Here is a 26,272-nt window from a genome sequence, read left to right as displayed (position 1 = left end):
TGATGTTCAGAAAAATCTTTATTGAACGCAAAAAGCCCATTTCCTCCCAGAGCAAACACTAACGTTTGCCTTAAAATGGTTGTACTATTACACTCTTATAAACTGTAGGCAAATCAAGACATCAGCATTCATTGCAGCTGCATCTTGTCTTTAAAAACGAGTAAACGTTAAAAAGGAGAGAACACACCACCGCAAAGCATACTGTTATCACACCTTATTGCAATAAAACAAAATAGGCAGTATGAACAATTCTGATTCATTCTGGTAACATCTCAGTGATGCTGCAGAGGTTAGCAATTTCCAAGGTAAAAACGTTAACAGACTTGAACGCTGTTTTCCTTACGCGACGCTTGCACCCAAGGATCTCTGCTGCTTAGCTAACCATGAAGGTTGTCTGATTTGGTCGGTATTTACAGAGGTGGGATGGGTGCTGAGAATTAGTCTTTCCCACCTCCCGTATTCAATTAATCGGCTCTATAAAACTGAATGGCAAAATCCATTGCATGAGAACTACTGAGAAGAATGCAACTGGGAAAGAATTCCTGGGAAATGGTGGCAAGTCAAAATTAATTCATTTAAAGTAAAACTCATGCCAGCAAACCTCTGCGATACTGAAGGATGAAAGCATTTCTAACTGTTTGTGTGTGAGTTCTGCGTGACAAGGGGAGGGATGGGCAGAGTGGGCAAAAGAAGTTTCATTTCCAGTTCTGATTCCCATGTCAATAGACATAATACAACAAGCGTCGGCATAGCCAAAAACCTAGGGTAAAAAATGTAGAAAACATAATTATTTCTTTCTACAACCTGAGGGCAATTGAAATAGCAGCTTGCTATTCAATCAAATCAATAAGAGACAGAGGATTATTGGACCCGGTCAAAATACAAACTTGAAGACGGCTGCCACTGTCAAAATGGCTGTGAACATGTTTCCCACAAGAGAAGAAAACGCCTCTCTCCGTAATTATTTGTGCGAACAAGTTAAACGGAAATACACGATATGCAAACTTGTTTACAGATTACAATAGTTCTCTGTGTTTTCTTTTCTTTTTCAATACACTTTAAAGGTAAAATGCTCAGAACGCACTGCAACCTTAAATAAACTTTCTTCCTCTTTTCAGTCTGTTTATAGACTTACAGAATTTAAGCGGCGCAGCTGCCGACAGTTTGCCTGTTCTAAAGAATGCTGGAGGTGTTATGATAGAGGCACTCCTTCTTGTGGGGTAGGTACACTTTGCCTTGTGGGTCAAGCAAGTTTCTGAAACACTGTTTAGTTTAGAAAGGATAAGGGGATGAGTACATCTGTTACAATACCGCTATAAACTCTCTTTTAAAAAATCATCATTGTCTCCTGCCACATTTGCTAAAGAGATCTGGGATCCATGCCATAAAGGAATCCATTCAAATTGTATTATAATTCCAGCTCTTTATAACTAAACTCGTAACGCTGAATGGAAGCTATTTGAAATCCAACAATTTATTCAGAGGTGACTTGTCCTTGGCGAGAGAGCCAGAGTTATTTGGAACGATTTCGCTGAGGCAATTTACCTCCACGAACCTACTCTTGACTTCTTGCGTGCCATTAACAGAACAATGGCAAAATGTAGGCAGTTTCAGCAACCTTCAGGGAACAATGCTCTACAGATCTGCCAATCGAGCTTAATGCCTCGATGTATTTACAAGCAGACAGAAGAGGTGTTTAACTGCATCATTTGTCCATCGAGTCGAAGATCGTCTCACAAGTCACCCCAGTTTTCTCGTTGTCCAAAACAACTTCCTTTTTCTCCCACGTTCCGACAGGGATACGAGGAGCGAAGAATTGAGAGTTAACACAAGGAGCTCCTGGCGAGGGGGAGGAGAGAGAGAAAGGACACTTGTGGATGCATACACAGGAACGTAGAACTGTTGATGTCAGGATGCTGTCAACGGCTCCCGGCTGGTTGCCCAGGGAAGTATAAAGACAAGGAAAAGCTTCTTACCGTCCTTTTTTATTTCAATCTTTACAGAGAGAAGCTATAGGACCCAGCCTCTTGGATAATGGTGTTGTCCCAAGTGAATCCCCCCCACCCCACCCCCTTCCTCACTTCTACGGGTGCTGCTACGTGCCCTCTGTCTTTGAGCTCTTTGCTCTCCTACTTTTAAGGTTCGCCGGGTTCTGGGAGATGGAGGGTCTGGAATGCTTTCTAATGACAACTTGTCAGCTGGGTGTTGTTCCGGCTCTCCCAAGATTTCACAGCTTTCCCCCTCATCTGCCTCTGAGCTGCGACCTCCCTCAAACCCCTGTTGTAAACCTATACTGTCTTCCTCTTTCTCCTCCCTGGAAGGGTCAGGATGGGGAGGCGGTCTCCACCATTCCTCCTCTGCCCAGTTCCTGACAGTAGAGTTGGAAGGACTGCTGGGGGCCATCTATTCCAACCCCAATGCGATGCAGGAATCAGTTATAGGATCCCTGACAGATGGCCCTGATCTGTGCACGCATGACTGCAACTGGAGCTGCACGCACGTAGCCCTGTCACATAATAATATATGCAATATATTGTATATAGTTATGCTAATATACAATGCAGGTATACAATGAGACCTTTTAGGCCCAGGCCAATGCCAAATCTCCCTTGCCAAAATAATAAACACATGTTGCGTGCGGCTGTGTGAGCAGAAAGCTGCATGCTTGCAAGGAACAACTCAGAGCGATCGCGGCACGCGAACAATCGCCCTTTCACCTGAAGTCACCTCAAAGATTACCTCCTTCTTTAGTGTCGTGGCTGGACCCCTTGTTTTCTTTCTTTTTATTCTTGTTCCCTTTGCTAGGTTGAACGGTCCTTAACTCGCCACACTTTTCAGCATGCTTTCGCATATTATTCTGCTCGGAATAAGGGATAAAAAACACACACCAAGATTCACCTCTCTAGTATATTATGCACAATATCCATCCGTCTGTCTGCCTGTCAAGAGTTAGGGCTTATAGTCACTGATTCAATGAATTGTATCAGGATCAATGTCTATTAGGATCAATATAATTCAATGAATTATATAACTTAGGATCAACATTTGACCATGATTTCTGCATTGTAGGGGGCTGGACTAGATAATCCTTGGGGTCCCTTCGCACTCTAGAGATCTATGATTTAGGCTCGCGGTGGGGATATACAAATGGAAATATTAAATTTGGTTCTGAAAGGTCATGTGTAACAAGGTAACAAGTGACCTCAACTGACTTTGTGGGATTTGACATAGATTTGTTACACCCTCCCTGTTCTTTTATACTAGCGTGTGCTATATTTTTGAAATATAAATAATAATACGTATTCATTCCTGATAACATAAACATAAGATTCCCCAAACTGTTCTCTTTTACTGATTGAGTCCTTGTTTCTTAACGGATGCGTTTCTTTTGCATTTTTGGTTATAATGCCACGATACAGATTTCTTATGGTTTTTCTGTGTTTTTCTCTATTTAATTCTGCTGGATCTGACTTTTACTGGATTCCTTGGAAAAGCAAAGTGTGCACGCATACACACACACACACACACACACTCTGATCCAAATGTGCCCAGGGGCCTACAAAGCTTGGCAACCCCTGGTTTATGATAGCACTGCCTGCCTTGACTGGCAGTGCCTCTATCAGGGTCCTGATGCCCCCCTCTGTCTTGATGCCCAACAAAAAAGCACAATAGCAGCTGAAACTGCCACATGGCTGAATTTTGCAACCCATACCAGATATTGTTTTGCTATTGTGCTTGTATGTAACCCACGGAGCACACACAGTTCTGGATCTGTTTGACAGGAGAGACATTTCCTTTACAAAGCAAAGTCAACTCACCCAGCGAGAATAGCCTTTGCCACATTTCGGGCATTTGTACACTCTTGGCTGAAAACTGGAGTCGTGGTACTTCTTGAAATGGACCATCAGGAGCTGTTTCTGTCGAAAGTGTTTGCTGCAAGATATGCAGACGAAGGGCTTCTCGCCTGTATGTGTCCGTTTGTGAATAACCATATGGCGTTCCTGGTGGGGAAGGAAAAGGAGGAGGACTGACTGGAAGGAGAGCCAAGCATTTCAACAGCCACGCCTGGAAATGTACAGAACCAGAAGAGGGATGAAAAGGGCAGAGGAGAGGTTGGCGTCACGGAGGCGCAGTCTCCGACTGCTTGGGAAGAACCCTGGAGAGGAAGGTACTTAAGACTGCTGTGGGGAGGTGGGGACTTTGAGTCTTGGCAACTGATTCATGCGACAAGACCTACCAGGGATGCTATGCTCATTAAGCCGCCAAGTCTGTGCAGATTGTGTTCTTGCTAATCAAGAGTTAACTCCAACTTGCAGTGTGATTTACTGCCGGCTCACTCCTGACACCTACGGAGCTACACGCTCCTTGTGTTAGAGTTGAGCAAGCTCTCCAGTCTCATGAGGGCTTCCTGCATGCATTCCCTGAACGCCACTGACCCTATCTGCTCCAACCCATGTGTGTCTGCTGACCCCACCCCATGAAGGTCACTCGTTTTCGGCAGGAGGACTGAATGGGGAACAGAACTGGAGCCACACTTCAGGAGGTCCTTGCCACGGTGCATCTGATGGCACATTCCCCCGCCATGTGGACACGACTGTGCAGGCTGCCCCACGCCTCTGCTTCAGGGGCAACAGCATCAGCACCCATCAGCCTCCCTTGGATGGCATTTTAGTGCTGGGCAGGCGGTGGTTTCGCTTTTGAATGGGAGCCGAGCTCAGCTCCCATCTGCAGTGGCCAGCCGCCATCTTAAATTTAACCAGCATCCAATGCCTCCAGCCTATAGATCTCTATTTTTTTTTAAAATGATATTTATTAAAGTTTCAATAAAAGATTAAACATAAAACATAAAAAAGAAATACACAATTCAAAAATACACAATACATAATCCAAGAGAAAAAAAAGAAACAAGAAAGACAAAAGACAAAAAAGAAAATAGAACAATTAAAAACAATATCACCTTTTCATTTCCATCTTTAAATTTACTTATTTTCTGGACTTCCTCATACCTCCCTCTTTTGTATTCCAATTCAAATTGTTTGTTCAGCAATTTCATACCCTCTTTTTTATTCCCAATCTTTAATCTTAATATAATATAACATTAAAATTTTGCTTCTTAAAAGCCAAATTCCCATTTCCTTAAATTTCTTTAATCCTAATCCTTAATCTTAGTATATCTATAGCTTTAAATCCTGTACAGCTGGAAACCACTTATTTTCAATCCAACATCACTCTAACATTCTTTAATTTTACAGTGTTTCTGTAGATAATCTTTGAATTTCTTCCAATCTTCCTCCACCGACTCTTCTCCCTGGTCACGGATTCTGCCAGTCATTTCCGCCACAGCCTATAGATCTCTAGACTGGGTTTTACAGACGTTATAGATCTATAGGCTGAGGCAATGCATTCTGGGCAGGTACACATGGCGGATGGGAGCTGCCTGCCTAAAAGAGGAGTCTGGGGGCCCAGCAGGGAGGTCAAGTTCGTGAGGGGCCCTTCTGAGAAACTTGGAAAACTGATAAGATAGGGCATTTGCTGAGAAATAATCTGAAAAGCCCAAATGAGCAACTAGCTGCCAACAAGGACCACATTTTGAAGGACTAGCAAGCCTGGATTTCTCACTTACTTCTGCATGGACCCGGATAAAGGCAAAGGGGACTTTACCCCTTCCAACTCCTATGCAAACAGCATGGGCAAAGGTCTCCCGTTGCATCCTTTGGTAAAGGTAAAGGGACCCCTGACCATTTGGTCCAGTCGTGACTGACTCTGGGGTTGTGGCGCTCATCTCGCTTTATTAGCCGAGGGAGCCAGCGTACAGCTTCCAGGTCATGTGGCCAGCATGACTAAGCCGCTTCTGGCGAACCAGAGCAGTGCATGGAAACGGTGTTTACCTTCCCGCCGGAGCGGTACCTATTTATCTACTTGCACTTTGACTTGCTTTCGAACTGCTAGGTTGGCAGGAGCACGGACCGAGCAACGGGAGCTCACCCCGTCATGGGGATTTGAACCGCCGACCTTCTGATCGGCAAGTCCTAGGCTCTGTGGTTTAACTCACAGCACCACCTGCTTTGGTACTCGCTGCCATTTGCCCGTGTCCTGCTTCATGTATATGTAAGAGGGGGCAGAAGAGCATAAGGTGAGGGACAGAAGCGAATTTAGCCTCCGTCGCTGTTTTCCGTGGGGAGGAGAAAGCCGAAGAGCCTTTGCCTATGCCAAAACACAGGAAGTGGCTGAGGTGCAATGTTAAGTGCAAAGGAAGCTGCTTTATGCAGATTCAGACCATTGGTCCATCTATCTCAGTACTGTCTCCACTGACTGGCAGCAGCACTCCAGGATTCCAGGCAGGGGGCTTTTCCCAGCACTGCCTGGTGATGCTAGAGATTGAAGCTGGGACCTTCTGCATGCAAAGCAGGTGTTCTGTCGCCCTGATCCAAGGAAGTGTCTTTAGGAGCAAGGATACAACGTTGGGGAAGTAGGAGGGATGAAAAACTGCTGGCATCTGTAACTTGGCCCTATTTTAATGCCCGTTTTCTACTACTCGAGAGTAGAAAGAGCACGACTGGAAAACTCTTGCTTTAGTTCCAAGTTTGTTTCAAAAATAAATTAATCCTTTGAAAACACACACGTGTACACTAATCTCATTATTTGAGAATGCCAGGACCAGTTCAAACAGAAGTAAAAAAAAAACCCCAGTTGTGTTGAAATTAGTAATGCAACAAGACAAACAAATAAATGCACCATGGAGAACTGGCTCTACTGAATTTATGCATTTTAATTCCAAACTCTCTCCCAAAGTCGGGCAAAGAGGATGAAGCATGCATAATTCGTTCATTTCTACATATGCGTAAGCTAGGAAATGAGGAAAGTATGTACCCTGCTTTTCATTTATTTATTGGTATTTATTTAGTTTGGTGGAGATATGATCAGAGAACATAATGGGGGCAAATGTCCGAGACCCAAATAACACATATGGGGGGAGGGGAAACTTGCTTAAATGGGACATTTTTATTCTGAAAACAAAGCAACCGCAGAGATTCAATCCAGAATGTGTTTGTGAGGCTACTCACTGCTTTCCCTTCAGTATAAGGGGTTGTATCCAATGCTGATGGGAGGGTGTTCCACAGGGCGGGTGCCACCACCGAGAAGGCCCTCTGCCTGGTTTACTGTAACCTCACTTCTCGCAGTGAGGGAACTCCAGAAGGCCCTCAGAGCTGGATCTCAGTGACTGGGTGCTCTAGCGCTTTCACAGCCTTAAGTTAAAGGTAAAGGGATCCCTGACCATTAGGTCCAGTCGTGGCCGACTCTGGGGTTGCGGTGCTCATCTCGCTTTATTGGCCGAGGGAGCCGGTGTACAGCTTCCGGGTCATGTGGCCAGCATGACTAAACCACTTCTGGCAAACCAGAGCAGCGCACGGAAATGCCGTTTACCTTCCTGCCGGAGCGGTACCTATTTATCTACTTGCACTTTGACGTGCTTTCAAACTGCTAGGTTGACAGGAGCTGGGACCGAGCAACCGGAGCTCACCCCGTTGTGGGGATTCAAACCGCCGACCTTCTGATCGGCAAGTCCTAGGCTCTGTGGTTTAGAGGCTCACAGCCTTACCCCAAAGCAATTATAAAAATTTGCATATGGCAAATCTTTTGTCCTACCACTAAGTTACAGCTCCTTTTGAAGCAAACCAGCTTTTAACGTATTTTCAGCTCCTTTAAAAGCAGGAATCAATTAATTACCACTTGATCACATGCCAATATAATTTTGTCCATTTTCATTCTCGCAGTTCAAATATTATTTCTGGCATGTGGCAGAGAGAAGCGACTTCAGATACAGAATTTCTCCTCTGATCATGTCGACGGCGAGCATCTCTGCTTAGAAGCACATCAAAAACTGCAATACTTAGTATAAATATCCCCTGCTTCTTGTACCAGAAAATCTTGGTTTTTTTAAAAAAAATGTATAGGACTTTAGCGACAGACTGCGGCGACAAATATTTGCATGGTGATCAAAGGAAACACATCTCCCACAGCAAACTAATCCCATCAAACCCACATTCAGACCCAGACTGTCTTAAATACCTGCTTGCATGCGTAACTGCACTCGTCACATCTGAATCTCTTCTCATTTGTGTGGGTTTTCTTATGCTGTCTGAAAGCGTAGCGCTCGTGGAAGACATTTTCACAGTAACAGCACTTCAGCGGCACTTCGATATAGGAGTGGAGGTTTCGCAAGTGGATTCCTAAGGAGAACAGCATCATCGCAACGATCCTTTCGAAAGATGGAGGGGAGCTTCTTCTTTTTTGAAAAGTATTTCTACAGATTACCGTAGTTTTCCGTGTATTAGACGCTCCCATGTATAAGACGTCCCCTATTTTGGGGGACTCAAATTTTAGAAAACGGGGGGAGATGGCACAGAGTTGTTGAGCTTTTTTTAGGGAGGACTGCCAAAAATCGCTCACCTGCATCGCAAAATCCACCTCCCTCTCATCTGTCCCCTCACTCGCCACATTGCCACAGCGTCAGTCAATCAACAACACCCCTTGACGCAGCAACCAATGACACGCCCAATAGCCACTGACAGCCGCGGCAGCAACCAATCAAACGTCCACCCTATGCACTACCCATGTATAAGACGTCCCCCACTTTTTAGCATAATTTTTAAAGGGAAAAACCTACACGGAAAAGTATGGTATTTTCCCAGAAAGTTTACATACCCAGAGTCTCCTTGAGCAGATGCATTGATCCAGCACAGCTGAAGAACTATGGGCTTCCAAAATCCAGCCTCAGATAGAGACAGACGCAGAAGCCACAAGACCACAATTCTCACGGTAGCAAATCCAGATTTACCGCTGAGTGTACAACTCAACAGAGACGTGCAGCAAATCATACCTTCACAGCGAGAGCACCTGCATGGTATACCTGTTAGTTCCACTCTAGCTTTTTAAAGGTTTGCACATATAAATCGCCTTCTCAATCCAGCCCACGGACGGTCTGGGAATCAGCGTGTTTTTTCATAAGTAGAATGTGTCCTTTTATTTAAAATGCATCTCTGGGTTATTTGTGGGGCATAGGAATTAATTCATCCCCCCCCCCCATATAGTCCGGTCCAACACATGGTCTGAGGGATGGTGGACTGGCCCACGGCTGAAAAAGGTTGCTGACCCCTGCCCCATAGAGCTGTTTTTTACCCTGCTATGCTGGCACAACAGCCCCCTAGGAACAGTGGTCTATATGCCATGCAATATTCTTTTAGCTCGCATCTCAGCGTATCAAGCCGCAGCTATGACAAATAACTACCAGGGGTGTTGCAAACATTCACAGAGCTTTTTAAAAAGGGAGAGCCTGTGATCAGATGCTTGCAAGCAGGAACTAGGAGGACCAATCTTTGCTCAGCTTAATAGTAAGCAGGGCTGGGCTCTCCATGATGCTGAGAACCGCTTCTTCCTTACCCTACTCCCACGAGCCCAGAATAGCTACCTGGGACAGCGGAAGGTGGCAGGCACTCCATGTCCCCAGTACAGCATCCTTCTGCCATTCCACCATTGCCTCTCCTTGCCCTTGCAGGGTAGGCACCGACAGCAGAGGCGGTGGAGAGCTCTGAAATGTCTTTTGCAAGTGCTCAAACCAAGCAATCGCAAAAGCTCCAGCCATTTTGGGTTGAGCAAAGGGCTGCCCAGTGCATCCTTAACGGTACCCGATAGCACAGTCTTATAACATTTTAATTCTATAGCAGCAATTCCAAATGTACTTGAAAAGCTCCTAGTTACCAGATTACGACCAAATAATAATGTGAGGGGCTTTTTTCACCTTCAGATGGAAAAGGCTCTGATATACTGTGCTTTGACTTCCACCCCAGTCCCGAAGCAAACCCGGCCATTGCAATAAGATCCCTTTGCTGTAACATGTGCTATGATTCTCTTGTATTCAAAAATAATAATTCTGCTACACTGGCTTAATGAAATTTAAAAGCAGCCAGGGCTTCCAAGACTCATATAATCAATTAGTGTTTGCTATGCAGATATAAGAGTTCAGATGTTAATGGACGCTCTGGGCCAGACCCATGCGACAATAAAAGCCCACAGAAGAGACTCTCCACAACTTCAAAGGAAGCATTCCCTGAATTGATTTTCATTGCCATTCCACGTCCTCTTTCAACTCTCCCTGGACTTGTGCTAAGCGATGCAAAAATAGAAATGAAAAAAATTACCTCCACCAAAAAAAAAAAAAAAAGTTCCAGGAAAATACAGAAGTTGGGACGCCAATGTTTCTATGATCTACAGCTGAGCTATTCAGACCTTTCTACAAATTGAAAAGGCATGTCTTGATTCTGTTTTTCAGTAGAATAACCACGTATACTAATAGCAATCTCTGCTCTCCAAGCAACCTTAACAAACTACAGCTCCCAGAATTCTTGTCAGTGGTATAATACTGCTTTAAATGTACCACACAGTTGGGATCTTTGTTTCAGGCCTCACCTCTCCTATATTACCTTAATTCTGCCCAATGCCTTATAGCGTCACCTTCCATTTCTTGCACCGACGACTGGGGAACGCAAATCAAACCCCAGTTACCCAGGGGGCGATTCTTCCCTCCTTCCTGCGCACATGTCTGTTATGCTATTCCGAAACTGGGTGCAAGTCAAGAGTTGAGATCTAGGACTAATAATCTTGTGATCCAATGCCCACAATAAAGGTAAAGGTAAAGGGACCCCTGACCATTACGTCCAGTCGTGACTGACTCTGGGGTTGCGGCGCTCATCTTGCTTTATTGGCCGAGGGAGCTGGCATACAGCTTCCAGGTCATGTGGCCAGCATGACTAAGCCGCTTCTGGTGAACCAGAGCAGCGCACGGAAACGCCGTTTACCTTCCCGCCGGAGTGGTACCTATTTATGTACTTGGGACTTCATGCTTTTGAACTGCTAGGTTGGCAGGAGCAGGGACCGAGCAACGGGAGCTCAACCCGTCGCGGGGATTTGAACCGCCGACCTTCTGATCAGCAAGTCCTAGGCTCTGTGGTTTAACCCACAGCGCCACCCGCGTCCCACAATAGGCATATGTTATATTCTGCCATTTCTATTCATAGTGTCTTACAATTCCACGGGGAAAAAGGTACACTCAAGACCAAGGTTTAAGTGGGTTCATGAGACACTCACCAACCCCAGTCAGACTGGAAATTATTCACAGAAGATAGATAAACACACACACACACACACACACACACACACACACACAGGTTTTCCACCCCCATAATGCTAGGCTGGCCTAGCATTAAGAAAAAGCACTGTCTTCAGCTGTTCCTCCACTTTTGATGAATTTCAAGGAAGGAAACCTCAACTTAGCTTTATGGGTCCCCACCCCACCCCACCCCACTTGTCAGACTAGCAACATTGCCCAGGACCCACACCAAAGACACGCTTTCATTGACTCTGTGGATTAGAACACAGCCACAAATGTTCCTGCAATTCAGAACTGCCACAAGGTGGTGCCAGTTCTCTTTGCTACAAACAGAAATTGGGGAAAGTTGCCTAGTCTCGCAGGCCTTGTATTGCTCCTGCGTAAAAACCTCCCTTGGAATAATCGGAAAAGCTAGGCGTAGCAGGGTTTGAGGATGCAAAAGCACCACGACTGCTGGAGTATGCCAGAAATTAATAAATGGTAGAATTCAGATAATATTCAGAGTACAGTGGACGCTTGGGTTGCGAACGTGATCCGTGCGGGAGGCACGTTCGCAACCTGCAGCGTTGCGTCTGCATGGGTCGCGATTTGGTGCTCATGCGCAAAGTGTGATTTAGTGCTTCTGCGCATGCGCCGAAACCTGGAAGTAACCCGTTCCGCTACTTCCGGGTTTTGGCGTGTCCGTAACCCGAAAATGTGCAACCTGAAGCGTCTGTAACCCGAGGTATGACTGTATTGAAGGGAAGACGCCAGACCTCAGATTTAAAACAGAGGCTGAACCAATTCTCCTGTTTGGGAGATCAGTGATAGCAATGCCATTAAGAACAGGAGGAGAACTAAGTACCCGGGCCATTAAAGAACAATTTACCAGGCAGGGGCTGCTGCCTGTTAGTCAACAGAAGGAAAGGCAGCTGGGAGAGTGAGGTCACACAGGGAAAATGTGCCCTTTTTGAAAAACAGAGGGGAGGGGAGACAGATGGGGAGAAGTGGCTTAAAGCAAGCATCCTTGGGAAGGAGGAAGGTGGAGCCAGGGACCCCCAGGTGGAACCACCTTGGCAGGCTGGGACACGGAGACAGCATGTAGGATGCCTTGGACTCCAACGTAATAATAATAATAATAATAATAATAATAATAATTTATACCCCGCAATCCCCGGCCAGAGCCGGGCTCAGGGCGGCTAACACCAATAAAATAAAATCACAGCAAAAACATAATAGGGGGGGAAAAGAGCGAGGGGGGAAAAACCCCAATTTAAACTACAGGTTAAAATGCAATTTAAAATGCAGCCTCATTTTAAAATAGCTGATAAATCAAGACCATAAGGGAAGGGAAACATAAGGGTCAGACCGAGTCCAAACCAAAGGCCAGGGTCTTGCAGGCCCTGCAGAAAGATGTCAAGTCCCGCAGGGCCCTAGTCTCTGGTGACAGAGCGTTCCACCATGTTGGGGCCAGTGCTGAAAAGGCCCTGGCCCTAGTTGAAACCAATTTAACTTCTTTGAGGCTTGGGACCACCAAAGTGTTGTTATTTGTGGACCTTAAGGTCCTCTGCGGGGCATACCAGGAGAGGCAGTCCCGTAGGTATGTGGGTCCTAGGCCGCATGTGTGCAATAAACCCTATTTCTTAAAAGACAATAGTCTTTTCCCAATGGAACCAAAATCCTGGGGACGCCCTGGAAGCCTGCTCCCGCTTGGCAGAGATTGGGGGAGGCACGCCACTTGCATAACTAGGCTGGGTCAGACCAGTTTAGTCTACACTTGCTCTCTGGGATTTCAGACAGACTTCTCTACTAGTGATACCTGCAGCTGCCCAAGGCTGAACCTGGCACTTCCGCATGCAAAGCAGTTGATCTACCGATGAGTAGACTGGACTACATCTGTTTGCATTTGGGAAAGAAAGTAAGAAGTTCTCCTGGAAGTTCACCAGCTTTTCGGTGCAATTCTCTCCCCCCCCCCCCCCCCAATATACAATTTGTGTATTCAATTGTGCCTAGCACACACATTCCTGCAAAGCAATTTATTTGTTTATATCCTGCTCTTCAGTGAAGCTGCTCTTCAGTGAGTATTTTCAACCCCAGGGCTGGAAACAAACAAACAAAAAATAAGAGAAATTTTGATGGGAGAATTTCATAGGCATCTTGGACTCAACTGATTTGTACATGCATTGGAATAATGCTTGCTGGCCTCTTCAAAAAGCCTTCTTGCTGCTCGCATTTGAGAAATCACAGTTTGCCTGATGCAAAGATTTCAAGCTAGGTATTCATTTGGAACCAATGAGCCAGATTAACAATATATCTGAGGTAGCAGTTTCTTAAGTTAAAATGATGCCAAGCCTAATTCTCCGTCAATTTCAAAGAACGCTTAAAAAAAAGAAAGAAAGAGGTAATGGGACTTACTTAAATCACCCTTTCTGGCCACAGACGTGTTACAGTGTGGACACTGGTATTTTGGCACATTTTCCTCGTGTTTGTGCAACATGTGGAACTTCAGAGTTCCAGCCTGAGTGAACCTGGCCTTGCAAATCTGACACTCAAAGGGTTTTTCACCTGGGAGGAAAAAGATGGAAGATGTGAATTAGCAAGCAAAATGTCACAGCTGAAAAATGCAGTGATGTTTTACACACAGACTTCTTTTTTGTTTTACTCCTGATTTTACTGCTGTTGTAAATGTCAGGTGTGTATTTCTCCTCTATAGCATCTTTAACATGTATTAATTTCATTTAGATTTCAAGAATTCTGGTTTGTCTGCTTGATTCATCCCATGGTAATCGCACGGAACGGGAACATGTGCCACATAAAACTCGCAACACGTCACAGAATCAGAGGTGGAAGGGGCCACGAGGGTCATCTAGTCTAACTCCCTGCAAAGCAGGAGTCTTTTGCCCAACATCAAACCCATGACTCTGTGATTAAGAGTCTCGTGCTCTACCAACTATCCAACATAATAAGTGGTATATAAGTTTCGTCAATTAATTAAGTACCAGTAAGTAAAACTTAGATGAATGCCACCCATTGATTTTAATTTACCCAACGAGAGTTTTGGATTCAGGATGCAAGTTTCTAGGTCACACAGAACCCTTCCTCAACTTAATGTTGAAGAGAAAACAACTGTTTCTGTGCAGATCATGGATGTCACCTAGCTAACTCATACCTGCAGTTGGAGAGTGTGATTTCGAGCCAACACTAATCTAGGATATAAACAGGACACGTTGGTAGGGTCTTGGTGTTCCACCAGCTACGCCAATACCTCCCTCTTGTTTTTCATTGGCCCTGAGTTGACTTCTATCCTGTTGGCACCGAGCACCTGAGTTTGCTAATAGCGGGAACGAAGACAGCTCTGTATACCTCCCCTCCAACTGTTCCCAGGGAGCTTCTTGCCCTTTCCTCCTTCTACGGCCCGGCACTGTCTAAGACTCTAAGCTCATAGAGGGAGGCATCGCTCCCCTCCTTCAGTGAAATATTTCCATGACAACTGCCGCATTCCTAATTCTTACCAGAGTGAGTGACCATATGCCTCTTCAGCTTGTAAGTGTCCCTGCTAGCATAGGTGCAAAGGGTGCAGTTGTACGGGCGCTCTCCTGTATGCGAGCGAATGTGACGCTTCAACTTGCTGGCCTGTGGTTACCGACGGGAAGAAATTAAAAAGCATGATAGTGCCAGGCACCCTGCCAGAATAACTCATCACTAAAAAAAAATTTAAGTTCGCTACTACAAGTGTTATAAATGTCAGTGATTGCCATCGTGACAAATGGTTGGAAATTCCAAACTTTTTCTTAAAAAAATATTAGGTTTAGTTTTCCCCTGAGCTGAGAGTAAACTGGTGGAACTCACCACTTCATATTACAGAATGATAACCTGGCTGGTTTTGTATCTGTTTTTAAGACTGCGTGTTATTGCCAAATGAAACAGATTAAGTTACAGTGGTACCTCAGGTTAATTCATTCTGGAGGTCCGTTCTTAACCTGAAAGTGTTCTTAACCTGAGGTACCACTTTAGCTAATGGGGCCTCCTGCTGCTGCCGCGCCGCCAGAGAACAATTTCTGTTCTCAACCTGAAGCAAAGTTCTTAACCCAAGGTACTATTTCTGGGTTAGCGGAGTGTGTAACCTGAAGCGTATGTAACCTGAAGCGTATGTAACCTGAGGTACCACTGTATTTCTCCAGGTAGTTCTGGGGAATCTGTGGCCTTTCAAATCTTGCTGGACCTCCCATCGTCCCTGATAGCTGCCTATGCTGGCTGGGGCCAAGGGGAAGTAAAATCCATGACATTTTTCGGTACAGTCGTACCTCGGAAGTCAAACAGAAACTGTTCTGGAACGTTTGACTTCCAAAGTGCGGCTTCTGATTGGCTGCAGGAAGCTCCTGCAGCCAATCGGAAGCCATGGAAGCCCCGTCGGATGTTCGGCTTCCAAAAGAACGTTCGAAAACTGGAACATTCACTTCCGGTTTTCGATTGTTCGGGAGCCGGAACGTTCGACTCCCAAGGTGTTTGAGAGCCGAGGTACGACTGTACAGGCATAGATGAACCAACGACCTGGCTCCCTATGAATCAGCGCCCTCTGTTCCTATTGCTGCCTTAATTTTCATTGTCTTGTTGGCTGTTCCCACCGGCCCGCCGCACATAAGCCACCCGCAAAGCTTTAGCCACGTAAATGCTGCATACGAACAGTGAACGTCGCAGGCGAAGAAACAGAAGTGAGCGCGCACATTGCAAGTGGCAGGTGCCTCTCTCGGAAAGCGTCCTTCCCTCTGAAAAGCAAAACAGAAGCCTGTCCTCTTTACCAAGTACGGCACTCGGAGCGGTTCTCCTGCAAGCGCCGCACTTACCTCCACACTACAATAGTTGCAGAACGAGCACTTGAAGGGCTTCTCAAGGGTGTGCTTGTACCGCCGGTGCCGCGAAAGCTCTCCGCTGGTCACGAAGGCCATGTCGCATTCACTGCACTTGTACGGCTTAGTCCCTGTCGGGAGAAACCAGACGTGAGGAGGGGGCTGTTGGCGGCTGCTAGCCGGGGTGGCTACCCTCTGCCCCCGCAGCTGAAGGCAGCGGTGGGTCGCTGGGAAGTGCAAGAGGGGAGAACTCTCTTGCTCTCATGTTCTGCTCGCTGGTTTCCCATAATGAGCATCCGTTTGACCCCCACGAGAGCAAGATGCTGGACTCCCCTGGACTACTGCACTGCACTCTATGTGGGGTAACCTTTTTTTTTTTTTGAATTTGCATTTTATTTATTTGTTTACATTCTTATATTACATCGGTAAACGTTGTTATATTATATTACAGGACTTACTATAATTTCCAACACGTATACATAAATTATATACAAATTTTATATATCTGGAAAGAAAATGAAACTAAACAAAAAACCGAGAAAAAACAAAAACAAATCCCCCCCAAATCATATACATACCCACACACTAGACTTCCTGTCTTTCCCGTTGTTTATTCCTTTTTTACAAATGAATGTATTCTTATTATTATATATTTCTTTACATATTATCTAATACATTCCTATATCAATATGTGCTCTTAGTCTTATTTCTCAACTCAGTCTCATTCCAATGTCAATCAAATGCTAGCATAGATAGCGAACCTTTACTGTATTTTTGAACATATGTTTTATATCCATCCCACTTTTCCATAAATTTTTGTTTTGAATTGCCTCTCAGGGTATTTGTTAACTGTGCCATTTCAGCAAATTCTTGTAGCTTGTAATGCCAGTTTGTTATTGTCGGGGTTTCTTGTTCCTTCCACCCCTTTGCCCCACTTTGAAGGCGGCTCGGAAACTGCAACTAATTCCGAATGCGACCGCTAGGCTGGTGACCAGGAGCGGCCGCCCACGACCATATCACACCAGTCCTGAAAGATCTATGTTGTCTCCCACTTTGGCTCCCAATTTGCCGGAAGCCACGTGTGCCAGTCCGTACCTGTGTGCGTGTTCACGTGGTTGCGCAAGAGGGAGACAGTGCGGAAAGCCTTAAGGCAGAGGTGGCATAGGTGGGGCTTTTCCTCAGAGTGCTTTTTCACGTGGCGATGAAGGCCTGACGCGCTGAAACAGGCGAACGCGCACAAACTGCAACGGTGCAGCACATCCCCTAGGAGAACGCAGCTGGTTTCAGGCCAAATATGCCACAGACAAGATCCTCTGCACCACTGGTGCAGAAGTTAAAACCATCTTCCCCCCCATCGCGACTCACCCCGCAAAGGCAGTTGCCTCTTTCTGGGGCGGCCTTTCCGTGAGTCAGCCTGCAAATATTACCTGGTGGCCTGGATGAGCTGAGCAAATTTGTCCTCTTCGCCAGTGATTCATGCCCACACAAACAATCTTTCACTAGCTCCGAGTTTACCAAGGACGTTTCCTCCACAAAAGTTAAGCCCAAACAGGATAAAAGTAGTGAACTTTCCCCTTCCTCCACCATTAACTTCTTTGTGCCTTAATAACAAGCGCTATGGAAACAACAAACCGCTCGGTGGGCTGAGGGCACATATTATGAACTGAGAAAGCAGGTCGGCAACGAGACGCAGGCACTTTTAATACGGCCATCCTCCCCCTCAGTGCAAATCCTGCATTCCCCTTTCCGTGAGAACAGCCCTGCTGGATCAGCCTAAAGGTCTATTCAGTTTCAAGCTCCTCTTTGGACAACCAGATGTCTCTGAGAAGCCCACCGTCAGGGCACTGTTACTGACCAGAGACTAGCATTCAAACAGGCGCTCCCCCTGGTTCTGCAGCTAATATGAAACCCCCCCTCCCCCCGTTGGAGTCCCACTGGCCTGTCGTCTTGACTAACACCAGGCACTCTGGACAGCTTTCAACATATATAAAAACTTAATGAAACATCAAACATTAAAATAAGCTTCCCTATACAGTGGTAAGGTAAAGGTAAAGGGGACCCCTGACCATTAGGTCCAGTCGTGACCGACTCTGGGGTTGCAGCGCTCATCTCGCTCTGTTGGCCGAGGGAGCCGGCGTACAGCTTCTGGGTCATGTGGCCAGCATGACTAAGCCGCTTCTGGCAAACCAGAGCAGCGCACGGAAACACCGCTTACCTTCCCGCCGGAGCGGTACCTATTTATCTACTTGCACTTTGACGTGCTTTTGAATTGCCAGGTTGGCAGGAGCAGGGACCGAGCAACGGGAGCTCACCCTGTCATGGGGATTCGAACCACCGACCTTCTGATCGGCAAGTCCTAGGCTCTGTGGTTTAACCCACAGCGCCACCCCCTCGGGTTAAAAACTTAATTTGTTCTGGAGGTCTGTTCTTAACCTGAAACTGTTCTTAACCTGAGGTATCACTTTAGCTAATGGGGCCTCCTGCTGCCATAGCCGTGCAATTTCTGTTCTCATCCTGAAGCAAAGTTCTTAACCTGAGGTACTATTTCTGGGTTAGCGGAGTCTGTAACCTGAAGCGCCTGTAACCTGAAGCATCTGTAACCCGAGGTACCACTGTACAGGGCTGCCTTCAGAAGTCAGCTAAAGGTTGTATGGTTACTTATCTCCTTGGCTCAGGGTTTGCATAACTCCATGCCCTCCAATATTTCTCCTAAGAAAATAGGGACATCCTGAGGGAAAGCGGGACATTCTGGGATCAAATCAGGAACTGGGATGGCTTCTGTAAATCTGGGACTGTCCTTGGAAAACAGGGACACTTGGAGGGCCCGAAGTACCATGCACGAATGAATAACTATGCGTAAGAAAGAACAGCAAACTAACGACATCCCATAAAACAGCGGTTCTCAACCTGTGGGTCCCCAGATGTTGTTGGACTACAACTCCCATCATCCCTGAGCTCTGGCCTTGCTAGCTAGGGATGGTGGGAGTTGTAGTCCAACATCTGGGGACCCACAGGTTGAGAACCGCTGCCCTAAAAGGTGCCCAAGTAGCTGTCCAACTGGATCTGAACAAGGGTCTACTTACCCCAATTTCCTAACTACAGTCATCCACACAGCAGGCACCATCAAAGAACCAGAAGCCCTTACAACAATCTGTATTTACAAAGGAAGTGCAATATACACTGTTGTGCAGGCGACTCCTTACCTTCTTGCCTGTTGCTGTGGGCTTTCATGGCAGCATTGGTGCTTGTCACAACAGGACGCTGTTTTGATGCAGGCGCCTCATTCAGGTCCTTGTTTTCAGAGCTGTGGCACAGAGAGGCAACTCCTTTTATTCTGCCACTCAGAGGTTTTGCCTCCTCCATCGCAAGGGAATGGCCGATTCCGTCTTCCTCTGCTACAAAGAACTGCTGGTCCTTGCCACCAGCTGCAATTGCATATTTACTTCTATCCTTCTGCTTTTAAGACAAAAAGGAGAAAGAGCATTAACTCAAAATGTGGCGAATCGTAGGCACACAACACACAGCTCCAGATGAGTGATTTGCTTCTCGGCCTTTTGGCCAAGATCAAGCGTAGTGTGCAGACTGATGATTCCATCCCAGGCAAAAATTTGCGGAGAGCGTTGGAACTCTTCTTAAGTCACGACTCCTAACACTGAGCACTGCCTGGCAGGGCTTAATGCACCAGTGGAGCTTCTGTTACACTTGCAGCAGCTGCTGGGCATTGTGACCAGGGTAGCGGGCTGGCAGACTGCTGTACCAGCATATGACAGCAGTGGGGCCAACTTGAGATCCAATGGGTTGTAGGCTGGATGCAAAGCACAGTAGCGAGACTAAGGGTACCTAAAGGTAAAGGTAAAGGGACCCCTGACCATTAGGTTCAGTCGTGGCCAACTCTGGGGTTGCGGCGCTTATCTCGCTTTAGTGGACAAGGGAGCCAGCGTACAGCTTCCGGGTCATGTGGCCAGCATGACTAAGCCGCTTCTGGCGAACCAGAGCAGAGCACGGAAACACCATTTACCTTCCCACTGGAGTGGTACCTATTTATCTACTTGCACTGGCATGCTTTCGAACTGCTAGGTTGGCAGGAGCAGGGACCAAACAACGGGAGCTCACCCCGTCGTGGGGATTTGAACTGCCGACCTTCTGATCGGCAAGTCCTAGGCTCTGTGGTTTAACCCACAGCACCACCATTTTTAAAAGGAAATAATTATAGGAAATACTAAAGAGGAACTGTATTTAAATCACCTCCCTCCCACCTAATAATAATAATAATAATAAATTTATACCCTGCCCATCTGGCTGGGTATCCTCAGCCACTCTGGGCGGCTCCCAAAAGAATATTAATATTAATAATAATAATAATAATAATAACAAGGCTGCCTTCAGATGTCTTCTAAAAGTCAGGTAGTTGTTTATTTCCTTGACATCTGATGGGAGGGCATTCCATAGGCGGGTGCCATAACCAAGAAGGCCCTCTGCCTGGTTCCCTGTAACCTCACTTCTCGCACTACCGTTGGTTTCAATTCCCTTGATTAAAATCAACCCGCCCTGGACAGAAAGCCAGTGCAATCCCCTTTGCTTCCAAAAGGTCTGAAGCATATTTATATCCAGGTTCTCCCACAGCTGCCTTACCGACTGCACATGAACCCGAAGGGCGTCCGGGGTCTTCTCCGCTGACCTTTCACCTCCGTGATTTAACGCCTGCACTTCTTTCAGGCCGTGGGTGTGCACCCCTTCCGTTTCATGGACTGCATAGAAAACCTCCGGCAAACTTATCACCAGGCTTTCCTCTTCTGCAGTTTCGCTCTGTGGGACCACCTCAAAAGGATGCAGGATGCTTGCCTCTTGTTGCGTCAAGGTGTGCTGATGGGCAGGAGGAGCCACCTCAAAATCATCCTTACCTTCCTTCAAATGTACCGTCTTCAGCAAAACGAGGCTTTTCCCTCCCTCTCCTGTAGACGGGGGTAGCTGCGTATCTGAACCCTCTTCCAGCTGTCCTTCTTCTCTGCCAATCTTCCGGACCCTTTCGGAACCTTTGATTTTAGTGAACTGCTGACTGGGTTCTGCGTCCTCCATTGCTGGGCTCAGCAGACGGATGCTACCAGGGAACAAAGTTTATCCAGGTTAGAGAAGCGCCACAGAAGGTCACGGGGCCAAAGCAATCAGTCCTTCGCAGCGACCGACCGCAGAGGTAAAAGGGGTGTTTGGTGGGAATGCTAAACAGAACCAGCTGGCAGGTCGCTTGCAAGTCGGGGAAGGGGCTCTCCAGCCCTCTATTTTTCACCCTCCCCCAAAACAGAACTTTGCTTTTTTAAAAAGGGGGGGGGGTGCTGAGTAGGGATCCCCCTTCCCTCATGTTTAGGCCATTTCCCTGTGCTTTCTGCATCTGTTACTTTCAAAAATAAAACCTAAAAACTTGAATGTCGATCTCATTCCAAAAGGAATGAAAGGGGTTACGTTTGCTGCATGTAATGTATTAAAAGAAAACATCATGAAAATGATGTACAGATGGTACTTAATCCCAGTAAAATTAGCAAAGATCTGCCATATGAATGATAATATATGTTGGAAATGTAGAGGAAAAGATGGTACCTTTTTTCATATGTGGTGGAAGGTGAAAGACTTCTGGGAAAAGATTTATAATGAATTGAAAAAAATGTTGAAAAACACATTTATTAAGAAACCAGAGGCCTTTCTACTTGGAATAATAGGAATGGAATTGCCCAAAAAAGATGTTAGACTATTTTTGTATGTCACCACAGCGGCAAGACTGCTGTTAGCTAAAAATTGGAAATCCCAAGAAATTCCAATGGTGGAAGAATGGCAGATGAAGATGTTGGACATTTTGGAGCTAGCCGACCTGACTGGAAGAATCCGCGACCAGAAAAAAGAGGAATATCAAGAAGACTGGAAGAAATTTAAGGACTATTTAACTAAATATTGTAATATAAATAATTAGAAGTCACTTGAAAGTGCCAAACAGGCCGAGGATTAAAATAAGATTCAATTGTAAGTAATTTGGATTTAGAATATCAAGAAAAGAGAAGATAGGTAATTGTTGGAAATAATTTTAGTTGAAGGATGATATTTGAGAGCTGTTATATGCAGATACAATGAAATTCAGAAGGGAGGGATTCAAAGAAGTCAATTAACAATGTAAGATAATTTGGGTTTTTCAAATGATATGTGTTTAATTTTTGTTTTTGTTTTCTATTTTAAGGTGTCTTCTCTTGTGTGTTTTCTTTTCTTTTTTCTATGTTATATTTGTTATAATTGTGAAAAACTTAATAAAAATTATTGGGGGCGGGGGAGAGAAATGACGGTACAGATGCAGAATATAAATTGTGGCTAATGGGTCCACACCGCTTCCTAAACCAGCCATGGGAACACACAGGGTGCAGAGTAAATGGGAGTGTGTACACAGCCTAAATTGCAGACTGGTGTTTGTTGTGGAATTGTTGCTTCTAATGCATGCAAGGTATTTATTTATTTTTGCTGGAGCTTTTGTTTTGTTTTGTTAGCATCCAGTGGGAAAACACAGCCATGGCACCATCCAATCGACTGTAAACAACATGCAGGTATTTGACAGCCCTCTTCCCCAAATAAACACAGATGCATAATTGTGGAAAGGATAAGGTTTGCCCAAATATCCTGTACTCACACTGGACCCATAATTTAGATTTAGATTTAGATTTAGATTTAGATTTAGATAAATTTATTGTCATTGTCCGTATATACACAGTATACACAACAACGAAAATCAAACACCCACCCAAAGACCGGGTTCACATACACATTTGCACGTATCTCCAACACTCTCATCCTATTCAGACATAATCTATAAAAACATATCATACTCCAGAATGTAACATAACCTATTAAAGGCATAACATAACCTAAAAACCTGTCTCATTCCTTCCTACTCCCTGCTTGCTATTTCTTGCAACTGGCCCTGAGATCATTATTTAGTGCAATCAGAGCTCTTGGATAGAAACTATTCCATAGCATCATTTAGTACATGCACATACAGTCTGAAAGCAAGACAGAAAAGCAGGTGTTTTCAAAAGCCCCACACCCTAATTTCCTCTGCCTTCTGTCCTCTACCCATTTCCCTTCTGTTGGATTCACCCAAAATGTTTTTAATACCAAATTAGAGCTGAAAATTCCAACTAGTAATCCTAATCTAATGCCAGGGATAATGTACCCTTTTATTCAGTTCCAAACTATCCCTAAATCATCTGTATTGTTCTACAACCCAGAACCTCTTCTGCCAACTCACAAAGCCCCTTTTTCTTCAACTACAAGGTTCAGGCTTCACTTTCTGAGTTTGTTCAGTTGCCTGCAATAAGTAAAAAAAAAATCCCGCAAATGAACAGACCGGAATTGTGTGTGTGTTGAAAGAGATATGTTTCTTCCCTCCTTCTAGTTTAGATTCTATATAACCTTCAGTACGTTAAAAACGCTACCAAAAATCTACGGAGGTTTATGTGCATTTTTGGAAGGTAGTCTCGTAATCCAAATCTAAACATCTCACTTTAATAATTTCTCTCTTCGGCTGGAGGCGCCCCAGCCCAGACTATCCTTCTAATGACACTGCCCACCAAGAATTTATTACTGATAGCAACCTCTTCAATGCTCATCTTGCATATGCGCCATCCCATATTTTGCTCTCTCTTTTTTTCTAAACTCAAATACAGCACTCCCCCACGGTAATTCCTCTACCTGACTTGCAGTTCCCCTTATTATCTCAAACCCTAAACCTTTCTAATCCCAATCCCATCCTGAAATTTTGCTTCCCAGCCCCCGGACACCTTTAAGAACGTAAGACAAGCCTGGAAAATCTGGCCAGTGGCCCACCCAGTCCAGAATCCAGAGCTCAGAGCGGTAAACAAAATAGTTTGTGGGAAGCCCGCAAAGGAGGACATAAGCACAACAACCACACTCGGCCTTTCTTGGAAGCGAGTGCTGCTAACTTAATTATTTATTTGTTTACTCAACCAGTTTAGGCCTCCCATCAACATGTTCTCTGGGCCTACTGCAGAAATGATAAGAAAATCCACTGTAGCCACTAACTAGTGTGCCTTATGTGGTTTTTGTTTTGATTGTGTATTTTTTGTTTTGATTGTGTATTTTTTTTTTGTTGCGAACCGCCCTGCAAACTACTGATGAAGATTGGTATACAAATTTAATAAATAATAATGTGCGCTGACTGTACATGCATGCATGCTTTTTTGCTCTGTGCACATAAACTAGGACATTGAGACTGCAGGCGGGCAACCGCGATCCTAGGCACAGGATCACAATCTGCGCCTGACTTCACATCAATCCGTGCATGCAATTGCTTTGCCCTTTGTACAAAGCAACCTTGGATCAATGGATTACACCGGATCTTTAAAAATGTGAGGCTGCTCAAAAGCATTCCTATTGAAATCAGTAGAACATGCTCCAAAGTAAAAGGCTTGAGACCGGGAAGATCCAGGCTGCAAACTTATGCACGCTTTACCTAACAGGAGCAAGCCCAACTGAATTCCGTGGGACTTACTCTTGAGTAAACACGCATTTGAGATTGCAGTATGTTTCAGTCCGATGCACGGCATCATGGTAAGTGCCCACAGGATTGAAACCTGAGTGCTTGATCCCCATACAGATTTACTCAGAAGTAAATTCCACCAAGTTCAAGCACACAATCCTTTCCCCACGCTTACTTAGGGTGAAAGCTTACTTCCAAGTAAGCATGCATAGGATCGGGGCCCCACCCGGCATCTTTCTATCCTGCTCCTGTCCCATTCTTCATCTGGGATGACCGGATCACTCCGATTCCCTCGAAAATCCCCCCCCCCCATATCGCCATTAGCAATCGCAAATTCCTTTCAACTCTCAATTTGTCACTGGTTCACCGCAGCCCCACTTTGCAATTATCACCCATACCCGGCATCTCACCCCTCATTCCCTCCCTGGATCCCACCCCCTTGAGCCTGCAGGGGCCCTCCCCTCCGTCCTCACCCCCCAAGAAGCGCCAGACGCCCCCGCGTTCATCCAGCAGGGCGGGCCGTGTGCGCAATCCGCAGGGATCTGGCTGGTCTCTCCCGGCTGCCTGGCGCAAGCAAACGTTGCAACAACCAGCGAGCCCGGGGATGCGATGCCAAAGGCGCGCGCCAAGCAAACACTGCAAGGCATGATCAGACATCCGAGGGCAGTTTGCACAGGTCCAGCTGCACCTCTGCAGATCCAGGCACGCGGCTCGCCACTGATGCGAAAGAAGCACTATCCTGTGCCTAGGATCGCGGTTGCCCGCCTGCAGCCTCACTTGCGCACGGAGGCGCCGTTTAAACTCAGTGGGGCTTGCGCAGGGTTGGAGTGCAAGGTTGCAGCCGCAGTTAACTACGAGTAAAGTGGCATGCGGTGTAAACGGGTTTGCTGGGGGGGGGGGAAACAAAACCCTGTGCGCGCTTTAAATCCCGCATCAATGGGATTGCGCCTCCAAAGGACGCCTGGGTGGGTTCAGGGATGCGGGAACCCAGATGTTGTTAGGCTGCCACCATCCCAGAATGGGCAATGCTGGGAAGGCGAGTACACCAGCTGGAAGCCGCAGCCTCCCCGTCAGCCGCTGCAAAAGGCTTCTGCAAGTGGACCAAGGGCCTACCACCAAAGCTATGCTCATTTTGCACGGGGTGCACAGAACCGCGAGAGACAACCTGAGAAAACGCTCAACTTGCATGCTGGCTGAGAAGCGGGGAGCAACTGGAACAGCCTCCATCAGTCTGGCATTCTCCATATGTTTCGGACTGCCTGATAGGAGTAGTAGAAGCAAACCATTACTCCTTTTAAGGGCAGGCAGTCCAAATATTGCTCCCATCAGGCCCTGCCAGTGTGATCAGGGATGATGGGAGTTAATCCTGGCTGGAACAATGAGCCTTCTGCACGGCAACATTCTTGCAAGCTCCACTTGTTCTCTTTCTGTGGCATTCCCAAGCAAGGAGCTGCCTAGCCTCTTTCCTGTTACCTATTTGTGAAATTAGTCCCCATTAGTCCGTGTTTTGGAGGCAGCAATAACTAACATGTCACAATTTTCTTGACCTTCGCCTCTGTTTTCTAAGTGTTTCCATTTGAAATCACTTCTGCCGGTTTGTGTTGAAATGGCCTGTCGGAAGATATTCCCAGAGAGGGAGGGAAAGAGTTTTATAAGAGAGAAAATTTAACTAGCCAATCCTCTGCAAGCCTTGTCACTCACTAGCTGCTGGTTTTTATAGTTGCATTGATCTGTATTCTAGGAGGTTGC

The 26,272-nt window shown here is 45.9% G+C and overlaps 1 protein-coding gene across 6 annotated transcripts; it reads right to left on the bottom strand.

Annotated features, from left to right (window-relative positions):
• CTCFL (CCCTC-binding factor like) lies at positions 1 to 25,887 on the bottom strand. 6 transcript variants are annotated; one of them, XM_081011197.1, is made up of 11 exons: positions 25,689 to 25,887; positions 20,626 to 21,091; positions 19,197 to 19,446; positions 17,089 to 17,256; positions 15,991 to 16,124; positions 14,659 to 14,779; positions 13,562 to 13,711; positions 8,071 to 8,231; positions 3,819 to 4,001; positions 2,740 to 2,857; positions 1 to 1,839 (listed from the first exon to the last, which is right to left on the bottom strand). In XM_081011197.1, exons 1-11 carry the CDS (start codon positions 25,847 to 25,849, stop codon positions 1,706 to 1,708), a joined length of 2,046 nt encoding a protein of 681 aa, XP_080867323.1. In that variant the 5' UTR covers positions 25,850 to 25,887; the 3' UTR covers positions 1 to 1,705. The 6 variants fall into 6 exon arrangements, with proteins under 6 accessions (XP_080867323.1, XP_080867322.1, XP_080867326.1 ...); XM_081011196.1 differs by having other exon boundaries at positions 19,197 to 19,449; positions 25,689 to 25,886; XM_081011200.1 differs by lacking the exon at positions 25,689 to 25,887 and adding an exon at positions 24,997 to 25,137 and having other exon boundaries at positions 19,197 to 19,449.
• Positions 25,888 to 26,272: the final 385 nt, after the last annotated feature.

This window comes from Podarcis pityusensis, assembly GCF_964106645.2.
Source record: "Podarcis pityusensis genome assembly, chromosome: 6".
In the NCBI taxonomy this organism is placed as follows: domain Eukaryota; kingdom Metazoa; phylum Chordata; class Lepidosauria; order Squamata; family Lacertidae; genus Podarcis; species Podarcis pityusensis.
This window is presented reverse-complemented; position numbering and strand designations above follow the sequence as displayed.

What these genes read in the sequence shown, in the direction of transcription:
- CTCFL (XM_081011196.1), bottom strand. Translation starts at nt 25,849, where the DNA reads ATGGGAGCAATATTTGGACTGCCTGCCCTTAAAAGGAGTAATGGTTTG. An exon ending in GGCCAGAAAGGGTGATTTAA is followed by an intron (nt 8,232 to 13,561) that starts GTAAGTCCCATT and finishes TGTTCTCCTTAG; the next exon opens with GAATCCACTTGCGAAACCTC. An exon ending in GCAAAGGCTATTCTCGCTGG is followed by an intron (nt 2,858 to 3,818) that starts GTGAGTTGACTT and finishes TATTCCGAGCAG; the next exon opens with AATAATATGCGAAAGCATGC.